The following is a 22,357-nucleotide window of genomic DNA, read 5'->3' on the forward strand; positions in this document are numbered from 1 at the left end:
TAGGAGAGAAAACAGTGCATAATTACGGTCAAAACAGCTTGAGGTTGGGTCCTCAATGAAATTACATTTGTGTTGACTGATGTGGGTATCATCACATGATTGTGCCATTTATTTCATCAATATATACCATTCTTGACTGATCAGATGCATCCTACATGTATCCACATATCTGTGGGTGAAATTGCACTCTGGGGCAGTATTTTCATTCGGCAGGATGACTGTTCATCTTTCAAACACTACTATTTTATTTTCAAAAGCGATTTGTTCTGTAATGGATCCTAACATAGAATCACAGACCATTTTAACGTAGAAAATCTTTGAAAATGCTGCTTGGAACTTTGCTTTGGAATAATTATAATGCATTGCTAAACCTGAGATATATGATGGATAATTTCTTCCAAATGTTGCCCTGCTGTAATTTACTGACAGTTCCCTCAAGTTGGCTCAAAGTTGGTTTTATCTACCTCCGGGGAATAAGTAATATTAACTCACTATAGCAATTTCACAAAGAGGTTTAGTAATGCATTATAAAAAGTGTTGTGGAATTTAAATTGTGTGCAGTTAAATATTCCGCAACACTCTTCACATTATTCATGAGTCAAAATGTCAATGAAGGGCCTACTTTCAGACCTGTGCCAATAAGCAGTAAGCTGGTGACAGAGGTAATTGGCTCATATGCTTCTCACTCACCGTACTATTTCCTTTATTGGTGGATCTTGATGAGGGGAACTCAAAATATGAATATGAAGCTGTGACAAAGTGCAAGAGGTCACTGAGATACTGTTGCCAAAAGAACAGCGTTCTTTCATAAGGAATAAAATCAATTGCTCGCCTCAACATGACCTACCATCATCATTTAAAGTATATGTCCCTTCACTTTATTTACTGAAATAGAGTTAATACTCACATGCTCCACTTTGTTCCCGTAGTTACATGTGTGACTGCACTGAAACAGGATTTATGGGCACAAACTGCGAGATAGATATTCCGGAGTGTGCATCCAATCCATGTGTTAACAATGGGACGTGTCTGGAAGGAGTGAAGAGTTACACTTGTCTCTGCTGGGCTGGTGAGTTTGTCACTAACAGAGGAACAAGAGGAGGGAGGTGTTGGGGAATATTAAACCCACCCTACACTGACTCAAATTCTCCCAGAAAGCTAACATCATTGTTACCTTGCCAACTATCTACAGAGATTATTCTGTAAAAGCCACTATTAAAATTGTAGATTGACCAGCATCTTTGTTAACTGTCATACAATTAATTTGCTTTTTGATTTTTTTGTCTATCTCAGCCTTGAACATACTTAATAACCTCACCTCAACAGTTCTCTGTGGTAAAGCATTCCACAGATTCACTATCCTCTGAGAACAGGTTCCTCCTCGTCATTGAGGAGGATCAGATATTTTGACTTGAGAAGTGCTCTAATTGGAATCACAGTTCCAAACAAGCTTTCTTTTAACTTTTACACCTTAGACTTAGATCATAGGATCTATATAGTATGGAAGGAGGCCATTCAGCCCATCATGCCCACACCAACCATCCAAAGAACATCCCATCCAATCCCTGTAACTCTGCATTTTCCATGGCTAACACACTTAGCCTCCATATCCCTGAAACTATGGGCAAATTAACATAGCCAATTCACCTGACCTGCACATCTTTGGACTGTGGGAGGAAACCCATGCAGACACGGGGAGAATCTTCAAACTCTACGCCATCACCCAAGGGTGGAATTGAACCCAGGTCCCTCGTGCTGTGAGGCAGCAGTGCTAACCACTGAGCCACCGTGCTACCCACCTTGGAGCAGAAGGATTTGGAGGCTGGTTAACAACATGAGGCCACAATCTGAATGCACTTTCTAGAGCTGCAGCCATCTTTATATGACCCAATAATGTGATGAGCCCTATATGTTGAAGGGACAACCCATTGAGATGTGTATCACACTGAATGTCAACCTGGAGCTCAGGGTCTGCTTGCCATGACCATCTGGATGGGGTTGAAACTCTACATTTTGTGCGACCATTAATACAAAGATGTGTTCCCATCAAGAGTTGGTATAAATTGCCAACTGTAGGATGTGATGGTTTTCAAACTAACTTTTTCTTTAGTATGAACAGAAAACGCGAAAACAAAACAAATTCATCAGCATCCAATCAGATCAAAGACAGTGACATATGAACTGTAATGAAGAAAAGTTGTTTCCCTTTTTGGGAGAGTCTAAGATCAGAGTGCACAATCTCAGAATGAGGGGTGGCACATTTGAGACAACGATGAGGAGGAACTTCTTTGAGGATAGTGAATCTGTGGAATTTTCTTATCACAGAGAACTGTTGAGGTTAGGTCATTAAGTATGTTCAGGGCTGAGATAGACACAGATTTTTAATCAGTAAGAGAATTGAGGGTTATTGGGAAAAGGCAGAAAAGTGAAATTGAGGGTTATCAGATCAGCCATTATCTAATGAAATGGCAGAACAGACACAATGGCCTGATTGGACTGCTTCTATGCCTTATGGTTAATTTGAGATCTAGCCTCCCTTTACTTGGGAGCAAAGAATCATACAGGAAACAATTGATGTTCTTTCTGCACCCATGAATTAAGATGGTAAAACTGTCCTGTGATTCGGTACTGTTTTGACATCAGGAAGGTCACTGAATAATTAAAAAAAAGGTTTCTCGGATGGCCTTGTGGACACAAATATTCTGTGAATCATTCCATTCTCTGAGAATCTATTACAAGGGAACCGAGTGACTGAGCACTTAACAAACCACGAGGTGGCCAAGCGTGGCATGGTGCAGTGATTGGTACTGCTGCCTCACATCACCAGGGACCTGAGTTCGATTCCAGCCTTGGATGACTGTCTGTGTGGGAGTGTGCATGTTTCCCCCGAGTGTGTGGGTTTCCTCCGGGTGCTCCGATTTCCTCCCACAGTCCAAAGATGTGCAGGTTGGGTGGATCGGCCATGGGAAATGTAGAGATAGGGGGTGCGCGTGGGTGGGATGTGCTATGGAGGGTCGGTGCAGACTCGATGAACTGAATGACTTCTTTCCTCGCTTGAGGGATTCCATGACCAGACCTGTAAGGCACAAGTCATCATTAGTTACCTACACCAAACGAAAAAACAGGTTTGTTAATGTGTGAAGAACATGCCTATGGTGACCACACTGTCAGGCTGTCAGGCTTGGTGAACTAAGAATTAAAACTAAGAGTGCTAGAGGCAAAGATGTGAAGCCTTCTAGAATCAAGGAAAGTAGGTGGAGTTAAGATATAGATAAGTCATGAATTACCTGTGAGCTTGCTCAGGCGCGGGGGTTTATTTGATCTTATTATGTGTTTCTACTGTCACAGTGGCTTCATATTTAAGCACTTCTGAAGATATGAATTTGAAGGATTGTGGATGCCCAGATTGTGTTTTTTTAAAGGGGTCAATGAAAGGATATTGAATATTTTTTAAGCAAGACATTTCTTGCAAATCACATGTCTTGCAATAACCGCTGATGCCTGTGTCTGGGTTTATGACCATCAGCTTGCACCTTCTGATTTAGTTAGTGACCAGCCTGGAGAAGGAAAAGAGCTTCCCAACTCAGATCTCCAGTTTCTGAGGTAACCTCTTGTTGTGGGTCCAATCTGACACCTTTATCTCCCCTTCTATTCTAGTCTTCCACGACATTTATCTACCCATCTCTAATTGTGCATTTTGATTCCTGGATGTCTCTCACGGGGCATTATATGGCCTGGGCTGGGATCTTCCTGTGTTCATGTCATTGCATCAAATGTAAAGTTAACCTGCACTTCACTTCAGAAATTGTGAGGCAGGAACCAGTCCTCAGACTGTGCTGCTTGGTCATCTCACTGGTCTAAAGGAAAGCAAAGCTCACTCCCTGCTTTGGTTCTAGGCACCTGGAGACAGGGTAGTGGAGAGGAGGGCACCAGAGCCAGCCATCCTGGACCCAAGCTGCAGTCTGGGACAGTGTGGTCTCCTAGCTGAAGTGGGACTCCTGGCAGTGCAGGGAAAAGGTCAGTGACCTTCTATTCTCCGAAGGGGCAAGTGCTGCTATTTTCTCTCTGCGACCTCACACTCACAGGGCCATCCTGCACTCAAACTCTGTCTCTGTACAAAGCTCTCATCATGGTTCGAGGATGACAGCTCTCACTATTGCACACAACATACCCAAGCAACAGCTCTCACCCACCTCATCCTCCTGCTCTTTGACCTTCCTCCTCAGTCAGTGGGAACACCTTAGGGCATCACCACTACCTGTCCACCCCTCACTCACCTTATTGCCACAGATTGACATCTCTACAGCACCCTGAGTGACTTGCCTGCAGTTCCCGGACTGACTGCATCCATCTGACCTACAGAGTGACCCTGTGCCAATCCCAGACACAGATCTCCAGATTCAGAGGGCATCGAGTGCTTGGCTGACTGTTACCAACCCCTTGGACAAAAATAGGACAAGTTCCTTGATAGAGTGTGACAGTCTACCCCTGACTGACCACTGCCCCTCCAACTGACCCCAGCCCCTCCGACTGACCCCAGCCCCTCCGACTGACCCCAGCCCCTCCGACTGACCCCAGCCCCTCTGACAGATCACTGCACCTCTGACTGACCACTTCTCCTCTGACTGACCACTGCCCGTCTGACTGATCGCAGATCCTCTGACTGACCTCTGCCCCTCTTACGTACCACTGCCCCTCCGACTGACCACAGCCCCTCCGACTGACTGCACCCTCTCCGACTGACCACTGCTCCTCCGACTGACCCCAGCCCCTCCGACTGACCACAGCCCCTCTGACAGATCACTACACCTCTGACTGACCACTTCCCCTCCGACTGACCGCAGCCCCTCTGACTGACTGCAGCCCCTCCGACTGACCACAGCCCCTCTGACAGATCACTACACCTCTGACTGACCACTTCCCCTCCGACTGACCGCAGCCCCTCCGACTGACCGCAGCCCCTCCGACTGACCGCAGCCCCTCTGACTGACCACAGCCCCTCTGACTGACCACAGCCCCTCTGACTGACCACAGCCCCTCCGACTGACCACAGCCCCTCTTACGTACCACTGCCCCTCCGACTGACCACAGCCCCTCCGACTGAGCACTGGCCCTCTGACTGACCGCAGCCCCACTGACTGACCACTGCCCTTCCGACTGACCACTGTCCCTCCGACTGATCACAGCCCCTCTGACTGACCACAGCCCCTCTGACTGACCACAACCACTCTGACTGACTACTTCTCCTCTGACTGACCACTGCCCTTCCGACTGACCGCAGCCCCTCCAACTGACCGCAGCCCCTCCGACTGACTGCACCCTCTCCGACTGACCACTGCTCCTCCGACTGACCCCAGCCCCTCCAACTGACCACAGCCCCTCTGACAGATCACTACACCTCTGACTGACCACTTCCCCTCCGACTGACCGCAGCCCCTCCGACTGACCACTGCCCCTCTAACTGACCACAGCCCCTCCGACTGACCACAGCCCCTCTTACGTACCACTGCCCCTCCGACTGACCACAGCCCCTCCGACTGACTGCACCCTCTCCGACTGACCACAGTCCCTGCGACTGACCGCTGCCCCTGCGACTGACCACTGCCCCTCTGACTGACCGCAGCCCCTCTGACTGACCACTTCTCCTCTGACTGACCGCTGCCCCTCCGACTGATCACAGCCCCCTGACTGACCGCTGCCCCTCTGAGTGACCACTTCTCCTCTGACTGACCACTGCCCCTCCGACTGAACACAGCCCCTCCGACTGACCACAGCCCCTCCGACTGAGCACTGGCCCTCTGACTGACCGCAGCCCCCTGACTGACCGCAGCCCCACTGACTGACTGCACCCTCTCTGACTGACCACAGTCCCTGCGACTGACCGCTGCCCCTCTGACTGACCGCAGCCCCTCTGACTGACCACAGCCCCTCCGACTGACTGCACCCTCTCCGACTGACCACAGTCCCTGCGACTGACCGCTGCCCCTGCGACTGACCACTTCTCCTCTGACTGACCGCTGCCCCTCCGACTGATCACAGCCCCCTGACTGACCGCTGCCCCTCTGAGTGACCACTTCTCCTCTGACTGACCACTGCCCCTCCGACTGACCACAGTCCCTCCGACTGAGCACTGGCCCTCTGACTGACCGCAGCCCCACTGACTGACCACTGCCCTTCCGACTGACCACTGTCCCTCCGACTGATCACAGCCCCTCTGACTGACCACAGCCCCTCTGACTGACCACAACCACTCTGACTGACCACTGCCCTTCCGACTGACCACAGCCCCTCCAACTGACCACAGCCCCTCCGACTAACTGCACCTCCTCTGACTGACCCCAGCCCCTCCAACTGACCACAACCCCTCCGACTGACCACAGCCCCTCCGACTGACCACTTCCCCTCCGACTGACCGCAGCCCCTCCGACTGACCGCAGCCCCTCTGACTGACCGCAGCCCCTCTGACTGACCGCAGCCCCTCCGACTGATCACAGCCCCTTGACTGACCACAGCCCCTCCGACTGACCACAGCCCCTCTTACGTACCACTGCCCCTCCGACTGACCACAGCCCCTCTGACAGATCACTACACCTCTGACTGACCACTTCCCCTCCGACTGACCGCAGCCCCTCCGACTGACCGCAGCCCCTCCGACTGACCGCAGCCCCTCCGACTGACCGCAGCCCCTCTGACTGACCGCACCCTCTCTGACTGACCGCACCCTCTCTGACTGATCACTGTGCCTCTGACTGACCACTGCCCCTCTGAGTGACCACAGCCCCCCCGACTGACCACAGCCCCTCCGGCTGACCACTGCCCCTCCGACTGACCATAGCCCCTCTGACTGACCATAGCCCCTCTGACTGACCACTGCCCTTCCGACTGACCACTGTCCCTTCCGACTGACCACTGTCCCTCTGACTGACCACTTCTCCTCTGACTGACCACAGCCCCTCTGACTGACCACTGCCCCTCTGACTGACCACTGCCCCTCCGACGGATCTCAGCCCCCTGATTGACCACTGCCCCTCTGACTGACCACTTCTCCTCTGACTGACCACTTCTCCTCTGACTGACCACTGACCCTCCGACTGACCACTGACCCTCCGACTGACCACTGACCCTCCGACTGATCACAGCCCCTCTGACTGACCACAACCACTCTGACTGACTACTTCTCCTCTGACTGACCACTGCCCTTCCGACTGACCGCAGCCCCTCCAACTGACCACAGCCCCTCCGACTAACTGCACCCTCTCCGACTGATCGTTGTCCCTCCGACTGACCGCAGCCCCTCCGACTGACCGCAGCCCCTCCAACTATCCGCACCCTCTCTGACTGATCACTGTGCCTCTGACTGACCACTGCCCCTCCGACTGACCGCAGCCCCTCCGACTGATCGTTGTCCCTCCGACTGACCGCAGCCCCTCCGACTGACCGCAGCCCCTCCAACTGACCGCACCCTCTCTGACTGATCACTGTGCCTCTGACTGACCACTGCCCCTCCGACTGACCGCAGCCCCTCCGACTGACCGCAGCCCCTCCGACTGACCGCAGCCCCTCCGACTGACCGCAGCCCCTCTGACTGACCGCACCCTCTCTGACTGATCACTGTGCCTCTGACTGACCACTGCCCCTCTGAGTGACCACAGCCCCCCCGACTGACCACAGCCCCCCCGACTGACCACAGCCCCTCCGGCTGACCACAGCCCCTCTGACTGACCGCAGACCCTCCGACTGACTGCACCTTCTCCGACTGACCACTGCTCCTCCGACTGACCACAGCCCCTCTGATTGACCACTGCCCCTCTGAGTGACCACAGCACCCCCAACTGACCACTGCCCCTCGACTGACCACTTCTCCTCTGACTGACCACTGCCCCTCTGACTGACCACTGCCCCTCTGACTGACCACTGCCCCTCCGACTGATTGCACCCTCTCCGACTGACCACTGCCCCTCCGACTGACCGCAGCCCCTCCGACTGACCGCAGCTCCTCTGACTGACCGCAGCCCCTCTGACTGACCGCAGCCCCTCCGACTGACCGCAGCCCCTCCGACTGACCGCAGCCCCTCCGACTGATTGCACCCTCTCCGACTGACCACTGCCCCTCCGACTGACCGCAGCCCCTCCGACTGACCGCAGCTCCTCTGACTGACCGCAGCCCCTCCGACTGACCGCACCCTCTCCGACTGACCGCACCCTCTCCGACTGACCGCACCCTCTCCGACTGACCACTGCCCCTCTGACTGACCACAGCCTCTCTGACTGATCACTGCCCCTCCGACTGACCACTGCCCCTTCGACTGACCACTGCCCCTCTGACTGACCACTGCCCCTCCGACTGATTGCACCCTCTCCGACTGACCACTGCCCCTCCGACTGACCGCAGCCCCTCCGACTGACCGCAGCTCCTCTGACTGACCGCAGCCCCTCTGACTGACCGCAGCCCCTCCGACTGACCGCAGCCCCTCCGACTGATTGCACCCTCTCCGACTGACCACTGCCCCTCCGACTGACCGCAGCCCCTCCGACTGACCGCAGCTCCTCTGACTGACCGCAGCCCCTCCGACTGACCGCACCCTCTCCGACTGACCGCACCCTCTCCGACTGACCGCACCCTCTCCGACTGACCACTGCCCCTCTGACTGACCACAGCCTCTCTAACTGATCACTGCCCCTCCGACTGACCACAGCCCCTTCGACTGACCACTGCCCCTCTGACTGACCACAGCCTCTCTGACTGACCACTGCCCCTCCGACTGACCACAGCCCCTTCGACTGATCACAGCCCCTCCGACTGACCACAGACTCCCCAACTGACCATGGCACCCCTGTCTGGCCACAGCCCCTCCAACTGACGACTGCCCTCCTGACTGACCACTGCCCTCCTAACTGATCACTGCCCCTCCGACTGACTGCAGCCTCTCCAACTGACCACAACCACCCCCAACTGACCACAGTCCCTCTGACTGACACAGCCCCCAAACTGACTGCAGACCCCCAACTGACCACAACCCCTCTGACAATACACTCCCGCCTGACTGACTGCAGTGGCCCCAACACCCCAACTGACCACAGTCCCTCCCTGACTGACTGCTGACCCCCGACAGAATATAGTCCCTACTTCAGCCTACAAAGGTCTGCTACCCACTTACTTTCACATCTGGCCATGTGCTTGAAGCTGTACAGTGTGTTTGCTCCATGAAAGTCTATCGTTGGTGAAACACTATTCCACATGCCATCCTGTCGACTGACCTGCTCCCCAGTATTACAGGCTGTCTGTCTCTTCCCTCCAGCAGCCTTTAACTCAACACTGAAGACCTTATGTAATACAAAGAAGCAATATGACAGACAGTGACTGGGAGGCCAGACGTCAGTGTGTGAGTAAGTCTGTGCTAATAAAGCAATGTAAAGTTGACAGAGATTGCCAGCTCCAGGGAAACGCAAAGTGAGCAAGCATTAAGAAAGCAAGTGAAAGCCAATTCTGTGTAGAAGTGTCTCCACACTCAAAGTAACGTGGCAGTAGTATACAAGTCTTGGTGTCCCTGAGCTACAATGTAAAGTGCTAAGAGACTAAACTAACGTGTGAGTAAGTCTGAGATCAGGCTTGACAATATGGTAAGGCTGGTGGATTGTCGATGTTGTCTTCTGTTTTCCTTCCAAGTCAAATGGGGAGCTCTTTATACTTTCAAAAGTGCTCCCAGACTCTGATGAGAGGGACACTCAGGCATGTTTCATTTCCTTTGAAAAAGCAGCTAAGCAGATGAGGTGGCCAAAAGAAAGTTGCAAATCACACAACACCCGGTTATAGTCCAACAGGTTTAATTGGAAGCACACTAGCTTTCAGAGTGCTGCTCCTTCATCAGGTGGTTGTGTGGCACTCCGAAAGCTAGTGCTTCCAATTAAACCTGTTTGGACTATAACCTGGTGTTGTGTGATTTTTAACTTTGTGCACTCGAGAAATGATTGATGGGCCCTTTGCTGAGATATTTCTATCATCGATAGTCATAGGTGAGGTGCCAGAAGACTGGAGGTTGGCTAACGTGTTGCCACTATTTAAGAAAGGTGATAAGGAAAAGCTAGGGAACTATAGACCAGGGAGCTTGACATCGGTGGTGGGCAAGTTGTTGCAGGGAATCCTGAGGGACAGGATTTGGAAAGGTAAGGACTGATTAGGGACAGTCAACATGACTTTGTTCGTGGTTATCCTGTCTCACTAACTTGATTCAATCTTTGAAGAAGTAACGAAGAGGATTGATGAAGGCATAGCAGTGGACATGATCTATATCAACGTAAGGTGTTCAACAAGGTTCCTGATGGTGGACTGGTTAGCAAGATTAGATCACATGGAATACAGGGAGAACTAGCCACTTGGACTCAGAACTAACTCAAAGGTAGAAGACAGAGGGTGGTGGTGGAGAGTTGCTTTTCAGACTAGAGGCCTATGACCAGTGGTGTGCCACAAGGATCGATGCTGGGTCCACTACTTTTCATCATTTGAATAAATGATCTGGATGTGAACACAGGAGATATGGTTAGTAAGTTTACAGATGACACCAAAATTGGAAGTGCAGTGGACAGAGAAGGTTATCTCAGATTACAACGGGATCTTGATCAGATGAGACAAGGGGCCAGGGAGTGGCAGACAGAGTTTAATTTAGATAAATGTGAGGTGTTGCATTTTGGAAAGGCAAATCAGGGCAGGCCTTATACACCCTAATGATAAGATCCTGGGGAGTGTTGCTGAACAAAGAGTGCAGGTTCATAGTTCCTTGAAAGTGGAGTCTCAGGTAGATAAGATAGTGAAGAAAGCATTTAGTGTGCTTTCCTTTGTTGGTCAGAGTATTGAGTACAGGAATTAGGAGGTCATGTTGTGGCTATACAGGCACTGGTTAGGCCACTGTTGGAATATTGTGTGCAATTCTGGCCTCTCTCCTCTCGGAAGAATGTTGTGAAGCTTGAAAGGGTTCGGAAAAGATTTCCAAATATGTTGCCAGGGTTGGAGAGTTTGAGCTGTAGGGAGAGGCTGATGAGGCTGGGGCTGTTTTCCCTGGAGGGCCGAAGGCTGAGGTGTGACCTTTATAGAGGTTTATAAAATCATGAGGGTCATGGATAGGATAAATAGACAATGTATTTTCCTTGGGTTGAGAGAGTCCAGAACGAGGGGGCAAAGATTTATGGTGAGAGGGGAGAGATTTAAACGGGACCCAAGGGGAAATATTTCATGCAAAGTGTAGTACATGTGTGGAATGAGCTGCCAGAGGAAGTGGTGGAGGCTGGTACAATTATAACATTTAAAAGGCACCTGCGTTGATATATAAATAGGAAGGGTTTAGAGCGATATGGGCCAAGTGCTGGCAAATGGGACTAGATTAATTTAGGACATCTGGTCAGCATGGATGGGTTGGACCAAAGGGTCGTGCTGTACACCTCTATGACACTGATTCTGGTTGGCGGGCAGAGTTCACCCATAAATATTGAGGATAACTTGTTGAATTTCTATGTTGGACATGTGGAGATCTGGATGACCCAAACATATATAAGCCAATGTTTTACTGGTCGGATCTTCAAAAGGGCATGGTATTCTTTTGTAAAATGTGCCATACATACAAGGTGGTGAGAAAACCACAACATGCAATCAATCGGGCACCTCTCATTCCCATACCTGTTTTCGAAGAACGATGTAGCAAGGTGTGAGTAGTAGATTGTGTCAAACCTTTACCTCAAACAAAAGTGGGACACTAGCAAGCACTTACAATCATAGATATGATCACTCAACTCCCAGGGGCTCTATCCTTGAGAACAATCACTGCTAATTTTGTTATGGAGAAGTTAACCCAGTTTTTCACTCAATTGAGGTTATGGATGGAGATGCAGTTGGATCAAGGTTCCAATGTTAGGTCAAGAATTTTCCAGAGGTTTATGGTTATTGTGAATGAACAAAGATTAAATATGTAGCATACTACCCCCAACTGTAATGAAAGGTCCCACCAAAAACTGAAAATAATGATTGCAACATACTGTCATGAATGTCCTCCTGATTGGGCCAAGTGGTTAGTATTTCTATTATTTGCCAGAGATTCTCTAATGAGTCGACTGGTTTCACTGTATTTTTTAAGCTAGTTTATGGGCATGAGATAAGTGATCCTCTAAAACTAATTTTAGAGAAGAGTTTTCTAGAACTGATGAGTAATTCCTCTGTATCTGCATTTTGGAAGCAGTTTAAAGGAGTCTGTAAAGTAGAGTCGAGTGTTCTATGTAAGAACACTTCAGAACATCACAAATGGGCACTGAATCGGGTCTGGGTGGGTTGCTCTTTGAAGGTTCGGTGTGGACTTGTTGGGCTGAAGGGCCTGTTTCCACATTGTAGGGAATCTAATCTAATCTAATCCTGAACATTTCAAGAGGGGATGAGATTTTAGTATTGCTTTTACAAAGAAAACCATGGGTCCATGGTCTATATAAAGTAGTTACAAGGATTGGTGAAGGAACCTCATTTGATTGACATCTCAGATTATCAGCAAAAGCATTGACGGTGTCATATATTGAAACAATATCAGCACCAAGAGGTTGATAAGCAAGTATAGGTATGTCAAGTAGTAAGGCCCATCAGGGTGAAAGTGATAGTGAAAATGACATTGAACTGGGGTAGACAAAGGTAAAAAATCAGGCAAAAAACACCAGGTTATAGTCCAACAGGTATATTTGGAAGCACTAGCTTTTTGAGCACTGTTCCTTCATCAGGTGGTTGTGGAGAATAAGAACATAAGACACAGAATTTATAGCAAAAGATTACAGTGTCATACAATTGAAATGACATATTGAACAAACCTAGATTGTTAAGTCTTTCATCTTTTAGAATGGGTTACGGGTGACACCTATTGCCACTTTTTGTTATAAAACCTTAAGTTATTTCAGGAAGGTGACTTAAAGGAGTTTCTAGGAATTACATATTAATTAATTGAAACCTGAAACCCATTCTAAAAGTGCTCTGAAAGCTAATGCTTCAAATAAACCTATTGGACTATAACCTGTGTGATTTTTAACTTGATACTAGTGAGTTAGGATAGGTACAGTTCTGTGATGAGGGAAAAGTGAGGACTGCAGATGTTGGGGATCAGAGTCTAGATTAGAGTGGTGCTGGAAAAGCACAGCAGGTCAGGCAGCATCCGAGGAGCAGGAAAATTGACGTTTCGGGCAAAAGGCCTTCATCAGGAATGAGGCAGGGAACCACTGGGGTGGAGAGATAAATGGGAGAGGGTGGGACTAGGGGGAGGTATTTAAGAGTACAACAGGTAGATGGAGGTGGAGATGAAGATGAGAGGTCAGAGCGGAGGGTGGAGTGGATAGGTGGGAAGGAAGATTGACAGGTAGGACAGTGCTGAGCTGGATGGTTGGAATTGGGGTAAGGTGGGGGGAGAGGAAATGAGGAAACTGATGAAGTCCACATTGATGCCCTGGGGTTGAAGTGTTCCGAGGCGGAAGATGAGACATTCTATGATAAGTCAACCATAAATAAACCAGTGAAACACTTTTCTAAAATGCCAAAAAAAGATATTCTTTGGTGGAAGACCAGGGCATGGGATTGCTAACAGCTCTGAGGCATATGTTTGTCATGGCAGCAGGCTTCATATCCTGATCATAGTCCTTCAGCCTTCAAAAATTCAAGTCAAAATTTTGATGTGGAGCTTGCTATTACTGCTTTATTGCTTACACTGCATGAAACAACATAATTGTCAATGCTTTGTCAAGAGTTTAGCTTTGTTTAAATGATCTAAGTATCAGAAGTTGAAGTAAGGCATACAGAGGAACTTCAATTATCTGAACGAGATGGACGGGCACTATTTTGTTTGGATAATTGATTATTCGGTTAATTGATTTCCTCTGGGGCTTGGAGTTTTCTGTGAAATCTACTCCCCGTTCAGGAGACTAGGCAGCAGCAGCACACCGCGTGCGAGTCCCTGCCCCCAGCTCTCCACCTGCCCTCAACCCTGCCTGCCCACACCCCACCCCAACCCAACCCCTCCCTCTCGCACCCCACCAAGGGCAGCTGGACTGTACACCAACAGTAAGACTATTGCGGTCTTTGTCGTGTCAGCCTCCAAATAGCGCATATATATATATATTATATATATATACACAATTATCTGGGAGTGGGGTGTTTAGGGTTCACCCCTGTGTAGAACTCCAGGGTAAGTGCGGGGGGAGAGAGAGAGGGCAGGAGGTCAGTCATTTAGAGACAGTACCTGGATTGTCCAGGACTGTTCTCGGCAGCATTTCGGTGAGCGGAGTTTGTTTTTAATCATTGTACCTGTAAACAAAAGACACTGATCAGGGTTGAAATAGCTCTTTGACTTAGTTTTTCTACTGGCACCTTGAGATTCACTTTGAATAATCTGAAATTCGAATAATTGATATTTGGATAATTGAGATTCCTCTGTATAGCTATAGAAATGCATAAGCAGCTAAATATAGGAGTGGCAGCTATATATTAAACTGTACATCTGCCACTCCTCGGTCCATCAGCCCATCTAAACAAGGTCCTGTTGTACTCGGCATTCCCCACACATACCAACCTTGCTCTTTGCACTAATAGAAATACACTACCTTTGGACTTTTGTTATTTCATTTTTAAAGACCTCCCACACTCCAGCCGTCCATTTGCCTGTGAACAGCCACCCCCCAAACAACTTTTGAAAGCCTAACACTTTCAACACACTTGCCCCAAAGTACTTCCACACTGACAACTCAGTCACTTGCCCTTATTTCCTAGGTGAAGGTCATATTTTGGGGCTCTTTCTATGGTAGGTACATCCAGATATTGAATAAAAGTTATTGTATGCACTTAACAAATTCCTCTCCATCTGAACCAATAACACTATGGCAGTCTCAGTCATTTAAGAAAGGTGGTAAGGAAAAGCCAGGGAATTATAGACCAATGAGCTTGATGTCAGTGGTGGATAATTTGTTGGAGGGGATTCTGAGGGACAAGATTTACGTGCATTTGGAAAGGCAGGGACTGATTAGGAATATTCAACATGGCTTTGTGCATGGGAAACCGAGTCTCACTAACTTGATTGAGTTTGAAGAGGTAGCAAAGTAGATTGATGAAGGCAGAATGGTAGATGTGGTCTATATGGAATTATTTGTTCATGTGTTTTGGGCTATTTACGGATAGGCATTTATATTTTCATATTCCAAATTTTGTGTGTTAACCAGTTTTGCATAATCATTTAATAAGTTTTGTTTATGACGAGTCAATAATTAAATAAACTGTTTAGATATTTATCTTTTAAGTCAAATAGAAAGAAAGCATACAACCAGCCACATTGACAATCAGATAAAGTAATAACATTTATGTTGCAACCTATGGATTACAGGCACTAGAAAAAGACAGTGCACTGCTTCCATCTTGCTCAAAACACCATGCTCCGAACTAAGGTCACTATGTGTTTTGATGGATGGATGCAAGAGAGAACCCAAGATAATTATGATAAAATGAATGGGCTTTTGGGCTTCTATCTCCATTCTCATTTCTCTAACCTCCTGTTTGTCTCAGTTGTAGTGAGGAACTTGATGCTAATGCGCCAAACAGTCACATTTCTTTACCACTGTTGTTTATTGTTGTGCAAATAATATTCCTTTAGTGCTGTTTTCAGAGTGCTAAAATGAATAATGTTTCAAGCTGGTCACAGTGCTTGGATTAATCCTCTCAGGGTCTTAATTCATTGAAAGTTGTGAATCATTGTAATACAAAGATCTGAAGTTTGTGGTTTGTTTCCATTCCAACAGGTTACACTGGATCGTACTGTGAAGTTGATATCGATGAATGTGCAATGAAGCCTTGTTTAAATAATGGCACATGTTTGGAACGCTCCACTCAGAAGTATTATGGCCGTTTCTCACAATTCAAACCCACTTTCAGTTATGCTGATGCATCTGGCTATATTTGCCTTTGTCGAAGTGGGTTTGCAGGTCAGCCTAAACTTGAAACCTAAAATGACGATTTCAGATTTAGAAATGGTGTAGAATACAGAAAATACAGCCAGCTCCCTGCAGACACTCACTACACTGGAGATTGCAAATTAATTTGCTTCCCAAGGGGGCATTGATTTTAATATTCAACTCTTGGTGCCTCTTCTTAGAGGTTGAGGTGAAAATATTGAATAACGGTAATGGTGCCTTTCATTACTAATGCTCCTAAACATTCTAGAGGAACTTACAGAATGTATGTGAGCAGTTTTATACCGTACAAATTCATATTCAAAGTTTGAGAAGATTTGTAGCTTGGGTGCTCGTTGTGGTTAGAACATAGAACATAGAACATAGAAGAATACAGCGCAGTACAGGCCCTTCAGCCCTCGATGTTGCGCCGATCAAAGCCCACCTAACCTACACCAACCCACTATCCTCCATATACCTATTCAATGCCCGCTTAAATACCCATAAAGAGGGAGAGTCCACTACTGCTACTGGCAGGGCATTCCATGAACTTACGACTCGCTGAGTGAAGAACCTACCCCTAACATCAGTCCTATATCTACCCCCCCTTAATTTAAAGCTATGCCCCCTTGTAATAGCTGACTCCATACGTGGAAAAAGGTTCTCACTGTCAACCCGATCTAACCCCCTAATCATCTTGTACACCTCTATCAAATCACCCCTAAACCTTCTTTTCTCCAATGAAAACAACCCCAAGTGCCTCAGCCTTTCCTCATAGGATTTTCCTACCATACCAGGCAACATCCTGGTAAACTTCCTCTGCACCTGTTCCAGTGCCTCCACATCCTTCCTATAGTATGGCGACCAAAACTGCACACAATATTCCAGATGCGGCTGCACCAGAGTCTTATACAACTGCAGCATAACCTCAGGACTCCGGAACTCAATTCCTCTACCAATAAAAGCCAGTACGCCATATGCCTTCTTCACTGCACTATTTACCTGGGTGGCAACTTTCAGAGATCTGTGTACATGGACACCAAGATCCCTCTGCTCTTCCACACTACCAAGTAGTCTACCATTAGCCCAGTAATCCATCTTTTTATTACTCTTACCAAAGTGAATCACTTCACACTTAGCTACATTGAACTCCATTTGCCACCTTTCTGCCCAGCTCTGCAGCTTCTCTATATCCCGCTGTAACCTGCCATATCCTTCCTCATTGTCTACAACTCCTCCGACTTTCGTATCATCCGCAAACTTGCTCACCCAACCTTCTAACCCTTCCTCCAGGTCATTTATAAAAATGACAAACAGCAATGGTCCCAAAACAGATCCTTGCGGAACACTGCTAGTGACGGCACTCCAAGATGAACCTTTGCCATCAACTACTACCCTCTGTCTTCTTCCAGAGAGCCAATTCCTAATCCAAACCTCCAACTCACCCTCAATGCCATATCTCTGTATTTTCTGCAGTAGCCTACCATGGGGGACCTTATCAAACGCCTTACTAAAATCCATATATACCACATCTACCGCTTTCCCCTCATCTACCTCCTTAGTCACCTTCTCAAAGAATTCAATAAGGTTTGTGAGGCACGACCTGCCCTTCACAAAACCATGCTGACTATCCTTGATCACATCATTCTTATCCAGATGTGCATAAATCCTATCCCTTACAATTCTCTCTAAGACTTTGCCCACAACAGAAGTGAGACTCACTGGCCTATCCCTACTCCCCTTCTTGAACAAGGGAACCACGTTTGCTAGCCTCCAGTCCTCTGGCACTACTCCTGTCGACAAAGAGGACACAAAAATCAAGGCCAATGGCTCTGCAATCTCCTCCCTTGCTTCCCAGAGAATCCTAGGATAAATGCCATCAGACCCAGGGGACTTATCTATTTTCACCCTTGCCAGAATTTCCAACACCTCTTCTCTACATATCTCAAAGCCATCCATTCTACTTATTCGTGCCTCAGTATTCATATCGACAACAATGTCCTGTTCCTGAGTGAATACTGACGAAAAGTATTCATTCAGCGCCTCCCCAATCTCTTCAGCCTCCACACGCAACTTCCCATTACTATCCTTGATTGGACCTATTCCTTCCCTAGTCATTCTTTTATTCCTAACATACCTATAGAAAGCCTTAGGGTTTTCCCTAATCCTACCAACTAAGGACCTTTCATGTCCCCTCCTTGCTGCTCTTAGCTCTCTCTTCAGGTCCTTCCGGGCTACCTTATAACTCTCAATCGCCCCTATTGAACCTTCACGCCTCATCTTTACAAAGGCCGCCCTCTTCCATTTAACAAGGGATTCCAACTCCCTATTAAACCACGGCTCCCTCACACGACCCTTTCCTCCCTGCCTGATAGGTACGTACTTATCAAGGACACTCAATAGTTGCTCCTTGAACAAGTTCCACATATCAATTACGCTCTTGCCTTGGAATCTACTTTTCCAATCCACACATCCTAAGTCATGCCTCAACGCATCATAATTTCCCTGGGAATTTGTGTTGCAGATGACATCCTCAGTGCTTGGGAGCCTCCTGTGAAGCGCTTCTGTGAGGTTTCCTCCGCCATTTGTAGTGGTTTGAATCTGCCGCTTCCGGTTGTCAGTTCCAGCTGTCAGTTGTAGTGGTCGGTATATTAGGTCCAGATCGATGTGCTTATTGATTGAATCTGTGGATGAGTGCCATGCCTCTAGGAATTCCCTGGCTGTTCTCTGTTTGGCTTGTCCTACAATAGTAGTGTTGTCCCAGTCAAATTCATGTTGCCTGTCATCTGCGTGTGTGGCTACTAAGGATAGTTGGTCATGTCGTTTCGTGGCTAGTTGGTGTTCATGGATGCGGATCATTAGCTGTCTTCCTGTTTGTCCTATGTAGTGTTTTGTGCAGTCCTTGCATGGGATTTTGTACACTACATTGGTTTTGCTCATGCTGGGTATTGGGTCCTTCGTTCTGGTGAGTTGTTGTCTGAGAGTGGCTGTTGGTTTGTGTGCTGTTATAAGTCCTAGTGGTCGCAGTAGTCTGGCTGTCAGTTCGGAAATGCTCCTGATGTATGGTAGTGTGGCTAGTCCTTTGGGTTGCGGCATGTCCTCGTTCCATTGTCTTTCCCTTAGGCATCTGTTGATGAAATTGCGCGGGTGTCCATTTTTGGCAAATACATTGTATAGGTGTTCTTCTTCCTCTTTTTGCAGTTCTGGTGTACTGCAGTGTGTTGTGGCTCTTTTGAATAGTGTCTTGATGCAACTTCTTTTGTGTGTGTTGGGGTGGTTGCTTTTGTAGTTCAGGACTTGGTCTGTGTGTGTGGCTTTCCTGTTTACCTTTGTGGTGAATTCTCCGTTAGGTGTTCTCTGTCCAATCACGTCTAGGAATGGGAGTTGGTTGTCTTTTTCTTCCTCTCTAGTGAATCGGATTCCTGTGAGTGTGGCGTTGATGATCCGGTGTGTGTTCTCTATTTCTGTGTTTTTAATGATGACAAAGGTGTCATCCACATATCTGACCCAGAGTTTGGGTTGGATTTGCGGTAAGACTGTTTGTTCTAACCTTTGCATATTGTCTTTGACCTCCAAAGAATGAAACCTGAAAGCAACAACACCCCCAGATTCTATGGACTACCTAAAGTGCACAAACCAGACATCCCACTCAGACCCATAGTATCACTACCAGGGACACCATCACACAAACTGGCTAAAGAACTACAGCAGAAACTGAAACACCTGATCAGCGGATCCAGACACTCTATACAGTCAACACAGGAATTCTTGGACATCATCAGAAATATACACATAGACAAGGAAGAAACCTTGGTCTCATTCGATGTAACGGCACTGTTCACCTCTATCGACAAAACCCTAGCCAGAGAAACAATAGCCAACCTGCTAGACATACAGAACAGACAACAGGACGTTGAACCTATCAACAAACATACTCAAACTACTGGACCTGTGCCTCACAACACACTTCACATTCAACAACCAAATATGAACAAATCAACGGCACACCCATGGGCTCATCCATAGCAGAAGCGGTAATGCAAAGGTTAGAACAAACAGTCTTACCACAAATCCAACCCAAATTCTGGGTCACATATGTGGATGACACCTTTGTCATCATTAAAAACACAGAAATAGAGAACACACACCGGATCATCAACGCCACACTCACAGGAATCTGATTCACTAGGGAGGAAGAAAAAGACAACCAACTCCCATTCCTAGGCGTGATGGTACAGAGAACACCTAACAGAGAATTCACCACAAAGGTATACAGCAAAGCCACACACACAGACCAAGTCCTAAATACGAGAGCAACCACCCCAACACACACAAAAGAAGTTGCATCAAGACACTATTCAAAAGAGCCACAACACACTGCAGTACACCAGAACTGCAAAAAGAGGAAGAAGAACACCTGTACAATGTATTTGCCAAAAACGGATACCCGCGCAATTTTATCAACAGATGCCTAAGGGAAAGACAATGGAATGAGGACATGCCGCAACTCAAAGGACTAGCCACACTACCATACATCAAGAGCATTTCTGAACTGACAGCCAGACTACTGCGACCACTCGGACTCCTAACAGCACACAAACCAACAGCCACTCTCAGACAACAACTCACCAGAACGAAGGACCCAATACCCAGCATGAGCAAAACCACTGTAGTGTACAAATTCCCATGCAAGGACTGCACAAAACACTACATAGGACAAACAGGAAGACAGCTAACGATCCACATCCAAGAACACCAACTAGCCACGAAACGACATGACCAGCTATCCTTAGTAGCCACACACGCAGATGATAAGCAACTTGAATTCGACTGGGACAACACTACTATTATAGGACAAGCCAAACAGAGAACAGCCAGGGAATTCCTAGAGGCATGGCACTCATCCACAGATTCAATCAATAAGCACATCGACCTGGACCCAATATACCGGCCACTGCAACAGACAGCTGGAACTGACAACCGGAAGTGGTAGATTCAAACCACTATTAATGCCAGAGGAAAGATCACAGAAGTGCTTCACAGGAGGGTCCCAAGCACGGAGGATGTCACCTAGACAGGGGACGAAACGTCTGCAACACAAATTCCCAGCTCGACGAACAGAACCACAACATAAAAGTTATGTTTCTGAGGTTCTATTTTTATCCAGAAAGCAGAGGTCAACTTAAGTAATTTTGTTTTCGGGATTGAAGTCTGCCTTCTCCCATCATAGAACTCACATAAACATCACTGTTCATGATAGTACACCAGTTGGCCACAGATACCCAAGTCAGAGAAAGTTCCTGCCAACTCTACCCCAAAACTAGTGCAGACAGAGCCAAAATGTATTTACCTTATTGAATATTATTTATAAAATAATAATTTTTTTGTAGCCATTTTCTTCACAAATTTGATACACCATCCAGGGATGGCTTTGAAATTCACAAAGATTAAATTCTTATTTATTTCATAACAAAGCTTTAGATAAGAAAACAAGAAAACCTTTCTTGTGACTTTTCATTGAGGGTTTTGTGACGCCATTTCCAAACATGACCACATGCAAGGTTCTCCTCTGTTTATGTGTTTATTCTTAGACTTCTGTCTGATCTGTGCAGAGAGCTTTCCCCAATCTGTAATGCTCTTATTTCATGTTCTGAAATCTCTAGCTGCAACCTTGCAACCTCAACAAAATTAATTTGAACTGAGCTGCGTAATTAAAGCTTGTTATATTATTATTTTGAGAGGTTAGACTTTAAAATAGAGGTAAACAGGTTTTGATAGTCAGAGATGGGAGGTCTGATTTTTTATAAAGAAAATGTCATAGTCATTTTGAACAGATAGTTCAAAACATCCTTTCCAAGAGAACATGTTACATAACTGGTTGTTACCTGGTGAGATAATTGTTCATGTGTCTACTAAATGAAATTTTTATGACCTACAGAAAAGACAGATAACCACAAGCAGGTCAAGTTCAGAAGAAAAAACCCATTCCAGCAGAAAGATGGTTATCAGTTTGTGGAAGTCTTTAGGTCATTAGAACTGTTTTAGCCACTCCATAGTAGTCAATGAGTTGGCCTGTCTGTGTATTTCAGGAAGAAACAGTTGTGGTCAGACTCACATCTGGGGAATATGCAGAAAGTCATTGAAAGGAGATACTTGTGATCTAATTATTGTGGATAAAATGAAGATAGAACTGATACTTCATTGGAATTGAACGACTGTAAAGGATGTTGCTGAGAAAAGGGGCTAAATCATTCTTTTGTTGTTTATGATAAGATCTTTCAAAATCTTCTATATATATAAAACTTTGTTTTGTACAACAGTTCTTTTGTTAAAATTACTTTGACAGCCTGTGTGAATATGTTCAATCAAATTACCAAAACGATACTTAAGTCAGGTTTCAGTCTGGAATCAG

General features: G+C 47.1%; 1 protein-coding gene across 2 annotated transcripts in view; it reads left to right on the forward strand.

Annotated features, from left to right (window-relative positions):
* LOC140469631 (protein crumbs homolog 2-like) overlaps positions 1-22,357 on the forward strand; it is a 184,144-nt gene that overhangs the window by 103,858 nt on the left and 57,929 nt on the right. For both annotated transcript variants that reach the window (XM_072566321.1, XM_072566322.1), the window contains 2 exons: positions 930-1,069; positions 15,796-15,978. In XM_072566321.1, the coding sequence (XP_072422422.1) occupies positions 930-1,069; positions 15,796-15,978 (323 nt within the window). The remainder of the gene's footprint in view (positions 1-929; positions 1,070-15,795; positions 15,979-22,357) is intronic.

Source organism: Chiloscyllium punctatum, chromosome 49, assembly GCF_047496795.1.
Source record: "Chiloscyllium punctatum isolate Juve2018m chromosome 49, sChiPun1.3, whole genome shotgun sequence".
Classification (NCBI taxonomy): Eukaryota; Metazoa; Chordata; class Chondrichthyes; order Orectolobiformes; family Hemiscylliidae; genus Chiloscyllium; species Chiloscyllium punctatum.